This window comes from Halichoeres trimaculatus, unplaced genomic scaffold, assembly GCF_033239565.1.
Source record: "Halichoeres trimaculatus isolate MK-OKI-2021-1 unplaced genomic scaffold, fHalTri1.1 fHalTri1_scaffold_11, whole genome shotgun sequence".
Lineage (NCBI taxonomy): Eukaryota > Metazoa > Chordata > Actinopteri > Labriformes > Labridae > Halichoeres > Halichoeres trimaculatus.
In genome coordinates, this window is record NW_027437189.1 from 458440 (window position 1) to 477884 (window position 19445).

General features: G+C 47.3%; 1 protein-coding gene across 1 annotated transcript in view; it reads right to left on the reverse strand.

The window, feature by feature from the left end:
* Positions 1-11586, reverse strand: part of LOC141799121 (XK-related protein 7-like) — a 68670-nt gene extending 57084 nt beyond the window's left edge. The window contains exons 1-2 of the mRNA XM_074681231.1: positions 11200-11586; positions 10408-11111 (exon numbers count right to left, since the gene is read on the reverse strand). Of these exons, the coding sequence (XP_074537332.1) occupies positions 10408-11015 (608 nt within the window). The 5' untranslated portion in view covers positions 11016-11111; positions 11200-11586. The remainder of the gene's footprint in view (positions 1-10407; positions 11112-11199) is intronic.
* Positions 11587-19445: the final 7859 nt, after the last annotated feature.

Sequence of the window (19445 nt, forward strand, 5' to 3'; positions counted from 1 at the left end):
GCGTCCTCCTCCTCTTCCTCAGTCCCTCCTCTAACCTGTTTGTGTGTGTGCTGTTCATACCTCCTCACTTTGCTGCTTTCTTCTCACTGCAGCTTGTTTCTGTTTCACAGAACAAGATGAAAAATCGAAGGGTTTCAAATTGTCCCCGAGTCCAAAACAAACGCCAATAAAGCCTCTTATTGTTCCTACGCTGCACACGGTTCAGGCTACAGGAGTCTGTCCTCAGCGTGTCTGATGCGTCTGCAGCTCGACACAAACCAGAGCATCGTGGAGAAATCCTTCACACTGATTCAATTATCACCAATAATAAAGTTTCCACCCTGAACCTGGACTCTGCAAACTTCTGCTCATAACATCATAGAGATCAGAGGCTGAACTGAAATCAGAGCCTGAACTGAAATCAGAGCCTGAACTGAAATCAGAGCCTGAACTGAGAGGATGCTGCAGGTTTGACTGTGATCTCCTCCAGAAGGATTCACAGATTCACCTGCATTTCTCCACACAGTCCTTCACTGTTTACGGCAGCATCAGTGATACAGAAACCTGAATCAGAGAGTGACCGCAGACGTTACAGTAAAACACCGTTAAAACCAGGGTCAGGCACGCCGGACACGGTCCACAGACAGAGTCAGGATCCTCTCCAAGCAGAGCGCCACCAGGAAAACCACACGTCTGTGGAAATGATGCACTTCACAGATTTCCACAGAGAGATAACAGAGGATTCAGAGGAAACTGACATTTTCTCTTTACTGTCATTTTCCAACATGGCCGCCAATCACTGGTTACCCCCGGGAACCGTCGACGAGCGTCTGAATGACAGGCCTCCAAATTAAAATGAAAAGTAAGAGCAACAATCATTCAGCCACTGCATTTATGAATGAGAGAAACACACACACACACACACACACACACACACACACACACACACACACACACACACACACACACACACACACACACAGTGATTCAGCAGGTTGAGGCTGCCAGTTAGCCACTCGGCTGATTATTAGCGCACAGAGCTAACGGTCAGACCACCTGAGCTGAGTGACCGTCTGGAACCAGTTCAATCTGCGCTCTCTGGGATTGATTGATCAGGTCTGGCACAGAGAGGAGCCAATCAGATCGGCCAAAAACTGCAGCCAACTGCTGACCTGAGGCAGAGCTGAGGGTCTGTCTGTCCACCTGTCTGTCCACCTGTGTGTCCACCTGTCTGTCCACCTGTCTGTCTGTCCAGCAAACCTCAACTGGTCTTTAAACTGCAATGCATTATGGGTATCACAGCTGCAGGTTAATCATTTCAGGGCGTTTTCACCAGATTATGGAGAAAAGTTTAAGTATCACAGATTTTAAAAGTGACTGAATCACAGCAGTGAAACATCACAACCTCCAGGATGACATTGTTTGTGAACTGCCCCAAAGCGTCTCCAAGTGCTGAAAAAAGAGCCAGAGCTGGTTCAGACATTAAATGTTAGAATAAAGCAAAACCAAACTCCTGAACCAGGACACAGCACAGAGAAAAAACAAAAAGGAAACACTGTAAACCTCACAGGGAAACATGACAGTGACAAACACCAGGACGACGACCAACAGAAACTCAGGAAGAGGAAGCAGGAAGAGAAAACAGCAAGAGGAAACAGCAAGAGGAAACAGGAAGAGGAAACTCAGGAAGAGGAAACAGCAAGAGGAAACAGGAAGAGGAAACAGGAAGAGGTAACAGGGAGAGGAAACAGGGAGAGGAAACAGGAAGAGGAAACAGGAAGAGGAAACTCAGGAAGAGGAAACAGGAAGAGGAAACAGGAAGAGGAAACAGGAAGAGGAAACAGGAAGAGGAAACAGGGAGAAGAAACAGGGAGAGGACGACTGACTCCCCGACCTGAAGCTAAACCGAACACCAAACACAGAGCAACGAGTAAACCAGCGAGGTTACTCAGACAGGAAGTTGGACTTTAAGTTGAACTTGGAAACGATCTCTGCTGTCACATCTTTAATTATCATCCCACCCAGAGCTGCCTCTGTGTCCGTGTTCACATGGATTATTCTCCAATAAGTCACAAACAAAACGTTAGAGTCAGCAGAAAGAGGGATTTTCCTCTAATCCAGTGATTTGAATCCAAACAGAAACAACAGCTCAGAGCTGTTTGCTGTTTCCTCTCATTAAAACTGATGAAGTCTGAGAAGTTTGATTTCTGCTGCTGTGTCTGTGAATCAAGCTGAGTATTAAAACATGAGGAGGCAGGAGGCAGGAGGCAGGAGGCAGGAGGCAGGAGGTAGGAGGCTGGAGACCAGTCTCGTTTTCTACTCTCACATAATGACCCATATCCAGGTTTTTCATGAAGTTTTCGGTGTGTTTGAGTCACAGATCTGGATTTGGAGTGGTCAGGAAGAGGAGGTGGAAACACGTTTTGTAGCAGGTCGGTTTGCACCTTACCAAAGAGTGTCTGAAAATCCTTTTTCCTCCACTAAAGCCGCTTCAGTCTTTGTTTATCAACTAGTTTTGTTTTCTTTTAATGCTTGAAACCCATCTGAGCGCTGGCGCTCCTCTTTAACGAGCGTACCCTCTGGGTCTACAGAGGAAATCCAAACAGCTCCTTAAAGAAGAAAAAAACACTTAGTGACGACTTTTAGAGTTTCACAGAGCTGCACAGGAATCACAAACCACAGGATTTCAGTCACAGGAAATAAATGACACACTGTTGACACTACCGTAACTCCTCAAGTATTTGGGCAAGAGAAAAAATCAACTGGCTCCTGAAAGGAGGAAGGAGATGAGCTTTCCTGTCTCTGACATGACCTCTGTCTCTTTTAATGACAAAATAACAAAAAGTCAAAGTGTTTGCTCCTCGGGTGATAACAGCTTCATCTGAAAACGGAGGCACAGCACCTCCTGTTCCTCCTCTCCCTCCTTCCTCCGCCTCTGCTAGCTGCTGGTTCAGGTGATTGACAGGAAACATGTGCTAACATATTCCAGCTTCGGGAATCAAAGACATTTCTCCTTCAGGTGTCAGTCAGAGCCTGAGCCGTTCATTTGGCTGGAGAGAGACGAGGACTCGCAGCCTCCTCTGAGCGTTCAGCATCGATCAGATGAGATCTGAGTAAATAACACGTCTGAAGAAGCGTGTTCTGCTGCAGGTGTAATTTCCCCGTGTGCTAAATAAATCTGGGCTCATCAGATTCAAAGCCAGAGTCTGACGGTGATCTGAGTCACAGCGAGGGGCGTCCAACTCTCCCGGCAGCAACTATCCCATTAAAACCAACTCCTTCTCGTTCTCAGCTCGTTCTCAGCTCTCAGCATCTTACTGTTGTTCATTAAAGCAGTTCATTACTGTCTGCATGTAATTATTCTGCTCCCCATCCCCACACGAGCCGTCTCAGAGTCAGCTGGTCTCAGAAACAGGTTTCCCTCTCTGCTTCTGCCTTCACTCAGAGGTCAGAGGTCAGCTGCAGCCCCAGAGAGGGAGGAGGGAGGAAGGAGGAAGGGAGGAAGGATGGGAGGATGGAAGGGAGGAAGGGAGGAGGTTCATGAACTTATTTCCTCAGCAGACTGGGTGAGGAAGACATTGGTAGGATCACAGAAAGAGTCGTGTGTGGTCTGAGGGTCTGAGCAGAGCTGGTCTGAGCAGAGCTGGTCTGAGCAGAGCTGGTCTGAGCAGAGCTGGTCTGAGCAGAGCTGGTCTGAGCAGAGCTGGTCTTCACGCTGGAGTCTGTCCGTCACTGAAAGACGCCCTGACACAAACAAGGAGGAAGGAAGACTGTTCCCAGATCGCTCCAGGTTCCTGTGACGTCAGCGCTGCTTTCTGGAGACTTATGATGCTAGCTTCAGCTAGCTTCAGCTAACTATAGCTAACTTCAGCTAACTTCAGCTAACTATAGCTAACTTCAGCTAACTTCAGCTAACTTCAGCTAAATATAGCTAAGTTTAGAACACTTATGCTAATTTCAATAAGCTAAAGTTAACTTCAGCTAACTTCAGCTAACAAAAGCTCATCTCAGCTTACTGTAGCTAACTACTGCTAACTACTGCTAACTACAGCTAACTACAGCTAACTTCAGCTAACTTCATCTTTCTTAAGCTAATTCAAATAAACTTCAGCTAAATCCAGCTAACTATAGCTAACATTTTACTTTCAACTTTCAACTTTATTTTATTTGTATGGCACTTTTCATGCTTCTGCAACACAAAGTGCCTCACAGAGGATAAAAACAAAAGGGAAGACCAAAAAAACAAAACAAACAAAGACAAAGGAATACCATTAAAACCCCAAACCTCCCACCCCCACAAATATACCCACTGAACACGGTAACACCCACGCACATACATAGACATACATACCGGCACACACAAACATACACGCACACACACACACGCGCGCACACACACACACACGCACACACACACACACACACATAGACAGGCTGTTGATGAGGAGACATGGCTGGGCACCAAGATCTGAGGTGAGGAAAAAGCTACCTTTGGGGGCTGCGCACACCGGGAGGGGCCATGGCCCGTGGCTGAAAGGGGCGCCACCCCAGGGACCACCCCAGCCCAGGCAGACAGGTGGCTCCACACCAAGGTGTAGAGCTCACTAGCCACCAGGGCCGGAGCCATCCATGGGACAGCGCCCCAATCAGTGGGCCAAAAACAGCTCCCGGTGTGGCAGACCCCCAGGAGGAAACACTGGAAAACCGAGGGACTAAAATAGTAGAATGAGATAAAAGGTCTAGAAGCTAAAACTGAAGGAATAAAACAGTAGAGATTAAATAAATCTTTATCCTAACATAAACATCAAACAACATTGAAATGAAACAACATAATAGAACAGGATAAACTAATCTAATAAATAGATAAATAAATAAATAAATAAATAAATAAATAAATAAATAAACAAAACAGAATTAATAATAATAGTAAAAAGTAGAGTAATAATAAAAAAGTGTAAAGATAGGGGTAAGCATAAAAAGAGGTTAATCTAGTCAGTTAAAAGCCTGATTAAAAAGATGGGTCTTGAGCCTCTTTTTAAAAATATCAACATTCTCTGCGCCCCTGAGGCTCTCCGGGAGGCTATTCCACAATCGGGGACCATAATAATAGAATGCCGCCTCCCCGTGAGTTTTAGTTCTTACTTGTGGTATTGTTAAAAGGCCAGCACCGGAGGACCTCAGGGTCCGCGAGGGTTTACTTAAGCTTACACCAGCTAACTTTAGCTTACTTAGCTAAATAAATGCATCACAAAGAGCCCGTAGCAGGGCCTGACTGATGTGGATCTGCTGAGGCTGATGTGGATCTGCTGAGGCTGATGTGGATCAGTTGAGGCTGATGTGGATCTGCTGAGTCTGATGTGGATCTGCTGAGTCTGATGTGGATCTGCTGAGACTGATGTGGATCTGCTGAGACTGATGTGGATCTGCTGAGACTGATGTGGATCAGTTGAGACTGATGTGGATCTGTTGAGGCTGATGTGGATCAGTTGAGGCTGATGTGGATCAGTTGAGGCTGATGTGGATCAGTTGAGGCTGATGTGGATCTGTTGAGGCTGATGTGGATCAGTTGAGGCTGATGTGGATCTGTTGAGGCTGATGTGGATCTGTTGAGGCTGATGTGGATCTACTGAGACTGATGTGGATCTGCTGAGACTGAGACCAGTTGTGGTTTCTGTGGTCAGCAGAGCTCTGACAGACCGTTAAGGAAAGTGCTTTAATCAGCTGATGGGGGGTGGAAAGACTTGGACTCTGCTCTGGAGCCGTCTGGCAGCTCAGCTCGCTGCCTCTGAATCATCAGATCAAACTGAGGTTGTTGCACTGGAGAAGAAGAAAGTTGCTTCCCCCCCCTCCTCCAAACACAGAAAGCAATAAAGCATTTGGTAATTAAAGGAGCTAATAAAAGCAGCATTCATTAAAAACAAATAAAAACAGGAACTGAGAGACGGCTCCATGAATCTCCGTGTGTCACACTGAAAACTTTCCCCACTTCCCCAAAGTTTAATCAACTTGTAGCAGAAACATGAATTCATTCTTTAGCAGCTCTGCAATCAACGCGGCAAAGGAAAGAAAAATCAGCTTTCTGCTGAACTGCCTGCTGCTGAACTGCCTGCTGCTGAAAAACTCATATAAAGAAAAAAGCTTTTAAATGCAGCTGTGTGTGACGCTGCAGGGCGCAGGATGGGTTGAGAGCTGGTTCCTAACTCTGCGCTGCTCCTAAGCTGCCTTAACACCTGCAGGTCTGACATCAGCGTGTTGGACTAGAACAGCTCAGACTCTCCTCAGACTCGTCTCAGACTCGCCTCAGACTCGCCTCAGACTTGTCTCAGACTTGTCTCAGACTCATCTCAGACTCATCTCAGACTCGTCTCAGACTTGTCTCAGACTTGTCTCAGACTCGTCTCAGACTCGTCTCATAATCGCCTCAGACTTGTCTCAGACTCATCTCAGACTCATCTCAGACTCGCCTCAGACTCGCCTCAGACTCATCTCAGACTCATCTCAGACTCGCCTCAGACTCGCCTCAGACTCGTCTCAGACATTGCATCAGACTCGTCTCAGACTCGCCTCAGACATTGCATCAGACTCGTCTCAGACTCGTCTCAGACTTGTCTCAGACTCATCTCAGACTCGTCTCAGACCCGCCTCAGACCCGCCTCAGACTCGTCTCAGGCTCGCCTCAGACTTGCCTCAGACTTGCCGCAGACTCATCTCAGACTCGTCTCAGACCTCTCAGACTCGCCTCAGACTCGCCTCAGACTCGCCTCAGACTCGTGGGCGGTTTGACTCCAGTCTCAGGTCTGGGCCTTGAAGGTCTCAGGTCTTTGAAAGTCCACATGTTCTCGGTCTGTTGAGTGATTTTCTCCTGTTGGTTGGTTTGGTTTTGGCTCTCCTGCCGTGGGTCGGCGTCTGCCCTCAGCGCTGACTGACAGGCTGCTCTGCTGTCACTCAGGTGTCAGACCATCACACTTCCTCTCTGTTGCTATTCTGGGTGATGTGTCTGTTCTGCTGTGTGGAAATATTTACTCAGACTCGCAGGATGTGATGAAAGATTTCGAGCTGTTGCAGGTAGATTGCAACGCCAGAGGAAAAACTCCAAACAGAAGGAAAAATGATCCAATAATCCTGGAAGTCACGGGTTTATTCCTGCATCTGCTGAACCAATCACACAAAGCTGCTGGAGCTGCAGAATCAAACCATCTGACCCAGAAACAGTCTGCAAAAACTGCACCAGTTCACCTGGCTGAAGACACACGTTAGTATGAGAAGTCTGTGATGATTTTGCTGCCCTCTTGTGGACAAAGCAGAACCTCATGCGTCTTTACTAATTTTTTCCTGTGCACATGAAAGTGATTTCTAAGCAAAACTTTCATCGACCTCTGTTTTAAGAGCCAAACTTTCCATCGTGACAATTTGCTGCAGATTTGTTTCGTCTTTTACCGACCCGTCAGAGACGACAGGTGTTAAAAACTACAGTCCCTCAAAAACAGTCGAAACTTCTCACAGAAGCTCGGACTTTAAAGAGGGGGTTTCTTCTTCTTCATATTTAAACCATGGATACAGAGTAACACTGCTGGATGTTCGGACTCAAAGGTCCTGAATGTGTCAGATCTTAACGAGCGCTTAACGAGCGCTTAACGAGCGCTTAACGAGCGCTTAACGAGATCTTCCTGAAATGATGAGGTCATCACATAAAGATCTCCTAACTGCTTTATGACATGTTGGAGAGTTGGGCCCATAGCTCCTCCTCCTGACAGGCTCCCAGAGGGCTGTCCAATCAGAGGGAAGGGGGTTTGTGAAACAGGAAGCCTTAAAGAGACAGCAGCTGAAAGGTGTTTGAGGCTGGAGAGAGGGGAGAGAAACAGGATCCTTTTAAACTGTAAGTCATGAAAATGAAAAACTACAGCGGCACCAGAGGGACAAATTAATGACTTACAAAATCCCATGACCCCTCTTTAATAATGACATCCTGTGCAGTAGTGATCAGGAGCACAGCGTTGTTGAGCTGATTGAGAGATCTTTCCTGAGTGTTCATGTGTGTGAGTACGTCATCAGCGCATGAGGAAAGAAAAACACTCCTGATGAACTTTTGTTGTGTGATATTAAGGAGTTTTAACACAAATCCCCCAGAGTTCAACCTGTTCCTCAGGTGCAGCAAACAGAAAACGGCAAACAGCAAACAAACGTGTTGTTACTTCAGTTTCAGTCGACGTTCATTGAGCAAACGTCTCTAAAATCTTTAAATCATCTCCGGGAACCTTCTGCTGAGTAAAAACCTGCAGTCAGGAAGGAAAACGCTGAGACGCAGCGTGTGAAACGACAAACGGGTGAAAACAAACATAATTCATCTTTCATTAAGAGCAGGATCAGCAGTGGCCACACTGTAAAAGCTGCTGCTAACTGATATTAATCTGTCGGAGAGATTTATTTCTCCTTAATGGGATTAACGTTTGGTCTGGAGTCAGCGCAGCCACACTCAGTAAGTTTGGTCTCAGTGCCAGGAGTTCACGGAGGAGCCTTCAGTCATCGACAGCGTCTTCACTAAGCAACGAGATCTCCACTCAGCTCCAAGCTCCATCTCACAGTGAATCAACCATCTCACTGAAATCAACCATGCTCTCATCATGTCTTCATCTACATTTTCTTCAAGTGCACAAACAAAACCAAAGTCTGTCCAGACCGAGGGATGAAGTGGAGCCAAAAAAATAAATATCTGAGGCTGAAAATGTTGTTTGCAGGTCAAAGTCTGAAAATCAAATCCAGATCCTGTCATAAAACCATCCTGACATGGTTCCCCACAGCGCCCCCTAATGGAGATTGCTGATGTTTACCTGAGGGTCAGGTGAGCTGTGATGTCATCAGTCAGTGGTGATGGACCAATGAGGTTTGAGCTCACTGAGGGACTGATTTTACAGGAGTCACTGGTCAGGGTTACTAAAGGTCAGCGGGTCAAAGCTTCGACTAAACTCGTTTCCTTCAGCTCCACTCTCACAACAAACCATGAGCTCTTCATCAGAGCTGACCAAGACGTGAAAGGAGAATGAAAGACGACGTTTCTCTCCTACGTTTGGAGCTCTGACGAGCAGGATCTCAGGGTCACACTGGGAGAGAGAAGTTATTCTTATTTGACTTAAATAACATGATTTAAACTCTGGAGAGAAATATTTCCTCGTGGTCAGAGTAGTTCCAGCTTTCCTCCCCTGGTTGTGTTGCTCTCAGCCTCGACCCAGACTTGAACCAGTTCAGACCCAGCCAAAGTGAACTGGACTACAGCCCGGGTCCTGCAGAGAGACTGGAGGAGCTAACATCCCTAAACAGAAAACTTCAGGTGCGATTTTTCATCCTGGTTGTTAATTGCTTATAAACGCTACCTGCAGTCACATGACCAAGTGTCCTTGAGCAAGACACAACACCAGAAAACTCTGATACTGCTGGTTTGGTCATCAGCCTCAAAACCCAAAGATCCAAAGCAGACCGCCAACTTGAAGTTTGAGTATTCACACTTTTTCTGCCGTAGTGTTGCAGATTGAGTGACACCATTAAATGCGTGTTTGGTCAGAGACTGAGACTCTCAGACAAACTGACAACCTGATGACGGCCGAACCTCGAAGCCTCAAACTGTTAATTGTGAACGGCAGAGTTTGAAAATGATTAATTTCTGGAAAGTTGGTTCATCAAGTCAACACGTCTGAAGAGAGGGAACATCCTCTGGAGGCAAAGCACGGAGCAAGAGCAGCTCGTAGGACGGACTCATGTTTCTAAGGTTTGAGAAGCTGCTACACACACTACACACACACACACACAAACACTACACACTGCACACACAACACACTACACACACGCTGCACACACTCATCCCAAAACATCACCAGCTAATCAAGGAGGGATACGCTGCGAACCACAGAGGTCTGTCTGACAGTGCTCCTGTCAGCATGTCAGGACCATCACACACACACACACACACACACACACACACACACACACACACACACACACACACACAGAGTGGGGGTACGTGTTGGGGCTCCTGCTGCTCTCGGTCTGTCACTCCGGGGCTGAGGGGCTGAGGGACAAAGAGGCTCATTCAGAGGAATTCGTCTCTTTACTCTGACTGATGGGAGCGTGTGTGACGCTGCAGCTCCAGCTCCGTGCAGCTCCGTCCCTGTTTCTTATTGCTTTCTGCACATTTCTGCACATTTCTGCAGCCAGTGCATGGAGGGAGAGGGAATATTTTGGGGGATGCACGTGCGCGGGCATGAGGGCACGCACACGCAGGCAAACGTAGTGAGCACACACGCACACACTGAACGCTATCCTGCACACACGTGCACGGTTCACATGTTACACACTGAAGAGCACGCGCTCACGCACGCACACACACGCACGCACACCCCTCTTGTTCCCCAGCACCCCAACGACCAGCGGTCCTACCTCCACACTTGCCCCAGCTGCAGGACGTGAAGCACGGACTGAAAGACCCACATGCAGACGGTGCAGCACCTCCGCGGAGCCGCGACTCTCGCCGCCGTCGCAGGCGGGGTAGAGGACGTGTAAACCGGGGTAGCATTGGCAGCGTTCCCCGCCGCCGCGCTCCCGCCGCGCTGGTCGCTGTCCTTGGTGCTTAAACTGTTGTCATCGAGCGTGGCCGCTCCGCCTGCCGCGCCTGCCGCCGCCGCGTCCGTCCCGCTGCCGCTCGCTGATCCGTCCCCGCCGCTCAGCTCCGTGTAGTCGTACACGAACCACCTGAAACTCAGAACCTGGACCACCGCGGAAGGCACCACGACGAAGACGAGCGTCAAGCCGAACCACCAGTAGTCCCCTCTCAGGTAGTAGTCGGCGGCCAGCCACAGGTCGGTCGCGCCGTCGGAGAAAAAGACGAGCAGGGCGCAGAGCACCCAGCAGCAGTCCAGCAGGGTGTAGGGCTTCCCGCCGGCGGCGCTGCAGCGGGGCCGCACGGCGGGGATCCCCGGCTCCGAGAGGCTCCTGGGCGTGTTGTCATCCTCCACAGACACCGCTGCTCCATCCGACTTAGCGGCCATGTTGGTTAGGATAGGAGAGAAAGACAGCGGAGGAGGTGGGGATACGGGAGAGAGAGGAGGAGGAGGGAGGAGGAGGAGGAAGGAGGAAGGAGGGGGCTGGATGTGCAGGGGAGAGAGAGGGAGAGAGATTACATCATAACTAGCCTCATCATCAGCCAATTAATTGTGAGGCATCATCACTAACAGCGCGTTTAACACCGCGGCAGCAGCGCGACGTCGGCAGGACGCGCACACGCTGGAGAGGAGGCAGAGACGACCTGCGGGGATCCGTCCTCCGTGGACCTCATCAGACCTTCAGACACGCTGGAGAGGAGGCAGAGACGACCTGCAGGGCTCCGTCCTCCGTGGACCTCATCAGACCGTCAGACTCTGCTGCAGCTCCCTCTGCACATGACAACACCGCGTCTACAGCCATGTTCATCTGCGGAGCATCAGCTCCTCATCGTTTCTGCTCCTCATGATGTGGAGCAGAGAGGATCCTCCTGCACAGCCGCTCCTCCTGCACAGCCGCTCCTCCTGCTCAGCCGCTCCTCCTGCTCAGCCGCTCCTCCTGCACAGCCGCTCCTCCTGCACAGCCGCTCCTCCTGCAGTCAGTGAATGATGACATGTGCAGAGCCTCCTCTCAAATCATGACCCTCCTTTAATCGATGAAATGTTCAGACAATGCGTTCAGCAGTGAGAGGAGTCTGCTGACATTTCTGGGGTTATTTATTGAAGAGGCAGGCTTTGCTGAGGCTGACAGATCCTCACTAAAAACCAACAGCTGCTGTCTTTGTGAAACAGAGAGGTTAAAGGGTAATGCCACTGTTTTTCCTTCAGGGTTTAGCATGAACACAGCCTCAGAAATAAAATAATAAAAGCTTCTTCTTCTTCTTTTTCAGTCTGCGTGAGGATGCTTGATAAGAAAACCTACAGATGTTTGGAACGACAGATCAGATTTAAAACAATATTTATCCATCCTGCAGGCCGTGACCTGAATTTAAGATAAATTAATTTCCCCCTGAGGTGACTCTGATGGGTGAAACCCTGTCCCTGAAACACTCAGACTAACTTCCTTTAAAAACACAAAGTGTGAGTGAATCAATCAGAGCATCCTGTCTCTGCTCACAGATCTGTGTCTGTATACAACATGATGGACAAAGGGTTTCCTGAACACTTATCAGAGAGTAAATCCACAGGGAAAGTTACTGTGGACCTGGGACGGTCCAGCTGCTGGTCTGAGACTGAGAGAGAGACTCTGAGGGGTTTAGTTTGGGTTGAAGGATTCAGACTGAGAGCCAGATGTTTGTCCCTGACAGTTTCACAGGCTTTAAAAATGTTACATCCAAGTTTTCTCCCTCAGTCTAACTTTTTTTAAGGTAACTAAGTTTTGTGAGTGGTTTTACAGGAACATGCATTAAAAAAAGAAAAAGAGAAAAACTTTAGGAGATCTTCCTGAAATGATGAGGTCATCATATAAAGATCTATTAACTGGTTTATGACATGTTAGAGGGGTGGGCCTCAAACACCGAGGTGAGCCCATAGCTCCTCCCCCTGACAGGCCCTCAGAGGGCTGTCCAATCAGAGGGAAGGGGGTCTGTGGCGTGGGGAGTCTTAAAGAGCCAGCAGCTGAAAGGAAGCGCTTCATTCAGAGGCTGAAACAAGAGTTTCCTCAAACACCAGGGAGAGGAAATACAGATTGTTTTTGGCTGCTCATCATGTGAAGATACCGTGGCTCCAGAGCCTGTCATCAATAACAAAACGTCCTGATATTTAAAGACCACCTGCTCTGTTTCCTCTGAGTTACTGTTTTACTCACTGACACTTTGTTTTTTTCTGTAAGACAAGGCAAGTTTATTTCTACAGCACATTTCAGCATGGCAATTCAAAGTGCTTTATAGGCAGAGATAATTATAGACAACAATTAAAATTAAATTAAAAGGAGATTAATTAAAAAGATACAATAAAATAATTAAAAAATAGATTTTAAAACAGATTTTAAGATAAGAGTGGCAGTGCAGAGTTATAGAGAAGATATTAAAATTATTTGTTAAAATGCTCTAATAATGGCAGCTGTAGAAAGGTGGGTCTTCAACCTGGATTTAATGAGCTCAGAGTTTCAGCAGACCTGGTATTTTCTGGCAGTTTGTTCCAGATATTTGGAGCATAGAAGCTGAATGCTGCCTCTCCATGTTTGGTTCTGACTCTGGGGACTGAGAGCAGACCTGATCCAGACCTAAGTGGTCTTGGTGGTTCATACGGGATCAAAAGATCATTGATGTATTTTGGCCGTAGTCCATTCAGAGCTTTGTAAACCAACAGGAGTGTTTTAAACTCTATCCTCATACAAACAGGAAGCCAGTGTAAAGACCTCAGAACTGGACTGATGTGATCCACTTTCTTGGTCTTGGTGAGGACCCGAGCTGCAGCGTTCTGAACCAGCTGCAGCTGTCTGACTGAGTTTTTAGGGAGACCTGTAAAGACCTGTTACAGTAATCAAGCCTACTGAAGATAAAAGCATGGACCAGTTTTTCCAGGTCCTGCTGACTCCTTTAATCCTGGACACATTCTTTAAGTGATAGTAGGCTGACTGTGTGACTGTCTTAATGTGTTTGTTAAAATTCAGATCTGAGTCCATGATCACGCCCAGGTTTCTGGCATGGTCAGTGCTACGTTTTGCATTTTTCACTCTGGTAACATAATTTCCTTTGGGATTAACAATGTGGCTCTCATCTCATCTCATCTCATCTCATTTTATCTCATCTCATCTCATCTCATCTCATCTCCTTTTATCTCATCTCATCTCATCTCATCTCATTTTATCTCATTTAATCTCATCTCATCTCATCTCATCTCATCTCATCTCATCTCATCTCATCTCGTTTTATCTCATCTCATCTCATTTTATCTCATCTGATCTCATCTCATTTTATCTCATCTCATTTTATCTCATCTCGTCTCATCTCTTTCTATCTCATTTAATCTCATCTCATCTCATCTCACCTCATCTCGTTTTATCTCATTTAATCTCATCTCATCTCATCTCATCTCCTTTTATCTCATCTCATTTCGTCTCATCTCCTCTCATGTCATCTCATCTCATCTCATCTCCTTTTATCTCATCTCATCTCATTTCGTTTTATCTCATCTCATCTCGTTTTATCCCATTTCATCTTGTCTCAGATGTCTGTCTAACATGAGTCTGGTTCTGTCCGAGGTTTCTGCCTGTTAAAGGGAAGTTGTTCCTCTCCATTGTAACTTGCTAAATGCTGCAAAGTCCTGTACTCATGGTGGATTAAGATCAGATCAGACTTCTTATCTTGTCTTGATGTTGGGTTTCTGCTAATAAAATTTTATTAACATTTACGGGTCTAGACCTGTAAATGTTTTTTTAAAGTGTCTTGAAATAACATTTGTTATGATTTGGTGCTATATAAATAAAGATTGATTGATTGATTGATTAATCTTCTCTCCTCTCATCTCGTTTCATCTCATCTCATCTTGTTTTATCTCATCTCATCTCGTTTTATCTCATCTCATCTCATCTCATATCATCTCGTCTCATATCATCTCGTCTCATCTCATCTCATCCTGTGAAGCTCTGATCATCCAGGGTCTGGATTTACACCATGGGAGATGTTTTGGTTTCTGTTTAAGGTAGATTTGAGGACTCGTGTTTCAGGAAGCTTCACTGGAAAAAACACAGTTCATGTGGAGAGCAGAAGCCGGCTGAACGCTCTCTGCTGGACTGACGTCCCAGCTCTCATGGCTGTGACCTGACAGTGGATTATTAACCTCCAGAAAGAGGAAAATCTGTGTGTGAAATCTGTGGCTCAGTCTGCTCCATGCTGCACCGCTGTAAAACACCATCAGTGGGTAAATTTCCTGACTTCCTTGAATGCATCACAAATGGTCGATCTGACCATTCAACAAACTGGAAGATTAAAAAAAAGAGATTTTGGGGTAGTTCATACGACTGAAGTGTTACAGGCAGAAGCTTCTGGAAGTTTCCTGTTGACTGAACAATGATACATTTTATTAAAAGTGTCTGTCCAACACTCAGGGTCACTTTACGATTTAACAACAACAGCTTTCCAAACAGATGAAGCTGTTATTCCAGGACATATACTGAACCGAGACATTCACACATCTGTGATATATTCAGATTAAAACACAGGAGCTGAAGGCCTGACTGACCTTTGACCTGTGCAGGCTTTGTTTCAGGACACCCTGAGTGTTTCTGGCAGCAGGACGTTCATGTGGGGGTTCAGACTTTAGCTGCTCGTGTTGGACTTGTCCTCCTGGTCCTGCAGCGTCAGCTCTCTGCCTCCTCTCCTCAGACTCTGGTCTTTAAGGAGTGTTGTCTGAGTGTAACGAGGCAGCGAAGCATAAAGCCGACAAGACTCTGAGCAACTGGTCTGTTTACAGCGGTGACCCGGCTAATTGGAAAGATCCCATAAACTCTGAGCACAACGGGCAATAAAACTGTTCAGTGAGTTACGACTCTGCGCCTCGCTGCCCTCAATACACTCATCTGGACATGAGTTTCCACATCAGGGGCCAGACAGGCCTATCTGAAACCGGGTTTATCTGAGCCGGGCCTATCTGAGCCGGGCCTATCTGAGCCGGGCTGATCTGAGCCGGGCTGATCTGAGCCGGGCTGATCTGAGCCGGGCCTAGCTGAGCCGGGTTGGCCTGAAACCTCACCGGACTGAGATGTAGAGGATGGTTTGTTGGTCTGAGGAAAAACCAGCAGGAAGGAAACAAAGACCAGAGGCTGAGTCAGAGAAACTGGGACTCTGTAAATCCGGTCTGATCCCATCAGGAAAGTTTCAGACCTGGTCTGAGTCTGACGTCTCAACGATCTCAGAGGTTTTTAGTCCTGGAGAGAGTCCAGAGGGATCCTCCACTCAGCTTTCAGTATATCCAGTCAGGAGCCTCATGTTTCTCTAACGTTAATCCCTGGACAGTGGTCTCATTGATTAAATCTTCTCGCCCTCAGGTTTACAGAGTCGGACTAACAAACACTCTCCCAGACGCTCTTTAAGCATCACTTCCACCATCGCTCAGAGCTGGGAGTGCTCCACTTCCTGTTTCACGGCGTGTAATAAAAACACAGATTAGTCTGAATGTTTTTCTTGATAAACGACGTCTGTTATGAGTGTGAGACTAAGGGGAGCTAATTAGACCGCGGCTCATCACAGCCCGGCGCCGACACACCGAGGAGAAAGCTCCGTCACATTCTCGCCACAATTAGAAAATTAAAAGTTTCACACAAAGTTTTTTTTTCTGCAGAGCCAAACAAGCATGAAATAAATTGTACAAGTTGAAAGTTGTTCCTCATCACTGGAGGTGAGAAAGGACTCGTGTCTGCCGGAGTTCAAGGCGCCGTAATTACCAGAGCCACTCAGGCGTGGTCCAAACCACGTGGACGGGTTGGACGGGTCTGACCCAGAACAACGGGTCAGGGAGGTTTCTCCTTACTCCTCTCACCTGGGAGTCTGAATAACAAAAACTGAGAGAAACTTTTTTTAACTGAAGAGGAGCATCTGAACAAGAGTTGATCAAACACACGACCCTCAGCGGATTTGGTCGACCATGTGTTCCCAGGTCATTGCATCCTCAGTTATGTAGAGGAAACAGCCTTCCAGAAAGTTCATCTTCATTATTTATATCCCAGAGTCCTTCTTGCTCCAGACCTCTTCCTGATTTCTGTTACAGTGAGGGATGATGGGAAAATGGACGGTGTTTACATCCAGCCTCTTCAACAAAGACAGAGTTGGTGTTTTTCACCCAGAAGGTTCAGGAAACTTCTGTTTCAGGTCGAACGTTCCCAGGAACTAAACGGCTCCTGTGGCACATCCTGCGTTAGCGTTTAGTCACTGGTTGTGCTGGTTGAAGCAGTCACTGGTTGTGCTGGTTGTGCTGGTTGTGCTGGTTGTGCTGGTTGTGCTGGTTGTGCTGGTTGTGCTGGTTGTGCTGGTTGAAGCAGTCACTGGTTGTGCTGGTTGAAGCAGTCACTGGTTGTGCTGGTTGTGCTGGTTGTGCTGGTTTCAGCAGCAGGCTGTGGATGCAGTGAATGCAGCAGAGAGTCTGATTGCTGAGCTGTCCGTTAGCTCTGCCCCATCAGCAGGCGTAGCTCCTTACCAGCCTCCACCCTCATAAATCCATCCAGCCGACCGTTCTGCCTCCTCATCAGAGCCGAGAGCTCCGTCTGGATCACATCTCTACACCAGGTCCTCACAAACCAACACCACTGCTGCAGATAGTATCCATCAATGAACTGGACACACACACACACACACACACACATACATACACACACACACACACACACACACACACACACACACACACACACACACACACACACACACACACACACACACACACACACACACACACACACACACACACACTCTGAGGGAAATGATCCTGATTGGTTGGCTCAGTCAGTCATAAAGAGGTTAATGAAAGAAACTGTGTGTGAGTCCAGCTCCTCCAGACTGAGAGGGTCTGACTCCAACACAGCTCAGGGACCACGGGACAGACTGATACTACACATCTGGATGGATGGATGGATGGATGGATGGATGGATGGATGGATGGATGGATGGATGGATGGAGGAATGGATGGATGGATGGATGGATGGATGGATGGATGGATAGATGGATAAATGGATGGATGGATGGATGGATGGATGGATGGATGGATGGAGGGAGGGAGGGAGGGAGGGAGGGATGGATGGATGGATGGAGGGAGGGAGGGAGGGAGGGATGGATGGATGGATGGATGGATGGATGGATGGATGATGGATGGAGGGATGGATGGATGGATGAATGGATGGATAGATGGATGGATGGATGGATGGATGGATGGATGGATGGATGGATGGAGGGATGGATGGATGGATGGATGGATGGATAGATGGATGGATGGATGGATGGATGGATGGATGGATAGATGGATGGGGAGGTGGAGGACACAGAGAGACAGATCCCCCCCCCTGTTTTGTAAAGGTGTGGTGGTTTTCCCTCACAGTCCGGTCTGGGGGGAGCACCGATGGGTTTCAGGAGTCTGCTCTCTCCACAGGAAGGATGTTCTCACCTGCTGACGGAGCCCAACAAGCGGAGCTCACAGTGAATTATCCTCTCTCAGAGATCAGACCTGGAGATAATGATGATAACTCATCAGCAGGTAGGATAATTACAGCACTAACCCTGGATCTACTCAGTAACACACCTGAGCTACCTGCTGACTGAAGACACCACCCAAAACAACCTTACTCTTTAATCTACAGCTGATTGGTTTGTTTAATCCTCTGCTCTGATGAGCTCCATCACTGTCACTCTGTTTATATCTGAGACCTGATGATTGGGTTAAACCTGGACCTGAAACAGGACTCTGTGAGACCTGATGATTGGGTTAAACCTGGACCTGAAACAGGACAGTGAGACCTGATGATTGGGTTAAACCTGGACCTGAAACAGGACTCAGTGAGACCTGATGATGTGATCGTTTTAGCTGCTGTCTCTTTAAGGACTCCCAGCTCCACAAACCCCCTTCACTCCAATTGGCCAGCCCCCTGGGGGCTGTCAGGAGGCGGAGCTACAGGTAGATTTTGAGTTTGAGACCCGCCCCTTCGTATGTCATGAGCCTTGTGTGATGACATCTTCGTTCATCAAGTCTGATGAAGATCTCCTGAAAATCTGGTGAAGATCTGGAGCAGCGTTTCAGAACAGAGTGTTTGAATCAGTTTCTGGTGATTTTCTTACGTTTTTGGAGTCAAAACATCGACTGTTGATCTTTGATCTTCACACAGATTATTAAAGCAACAGTTACCAGATGATGTAACACTGCGTTTTGTGTCTCACATGAAAACAGAGCTGAGTGTGTGTGTGTGTGTGTGTGTGTGTGTGTGTGTGTGTGTGTGTGTGTGTGTGTGTGTGTGTGTGTGTGTGTGTGTGTGGTTCCTCTGAGCAGTGGGAGTTTGTGCAGCATGGCAGCTGCCATGTTCAATCTCTGTTGTTTAGTCACATGGTGTTCAACACACACACACACACACACACACACACACACACACACACACACACACACACACACACACACACACACACACACACACACACACACACACACACACACACACACACAGAGTTAATTCTGTCAGTGTTTTGGTTTAGATTCAGTCTTAAAGAGAGGAACCTCCTCCTCTCAGTCAGATTTCAGTTTTCGATTTCTCTGTTTTTATTAGTGTCTGTTGATAAAAACTCAGGTTGATTTATTTATTTCTAAAAAACATTTAAATTTTTCTCCGTTTTAACTCATAAACTCTAAACTTCATTTAGCCGATAAGAAAAAACACTCCCCAGAAATCAAGCGTAGCGTTAGTTCAGGCAGGTCACGACGTCAAGCTCTAAGAGTTTAGCTGTCATCATCAGATCAGCTGA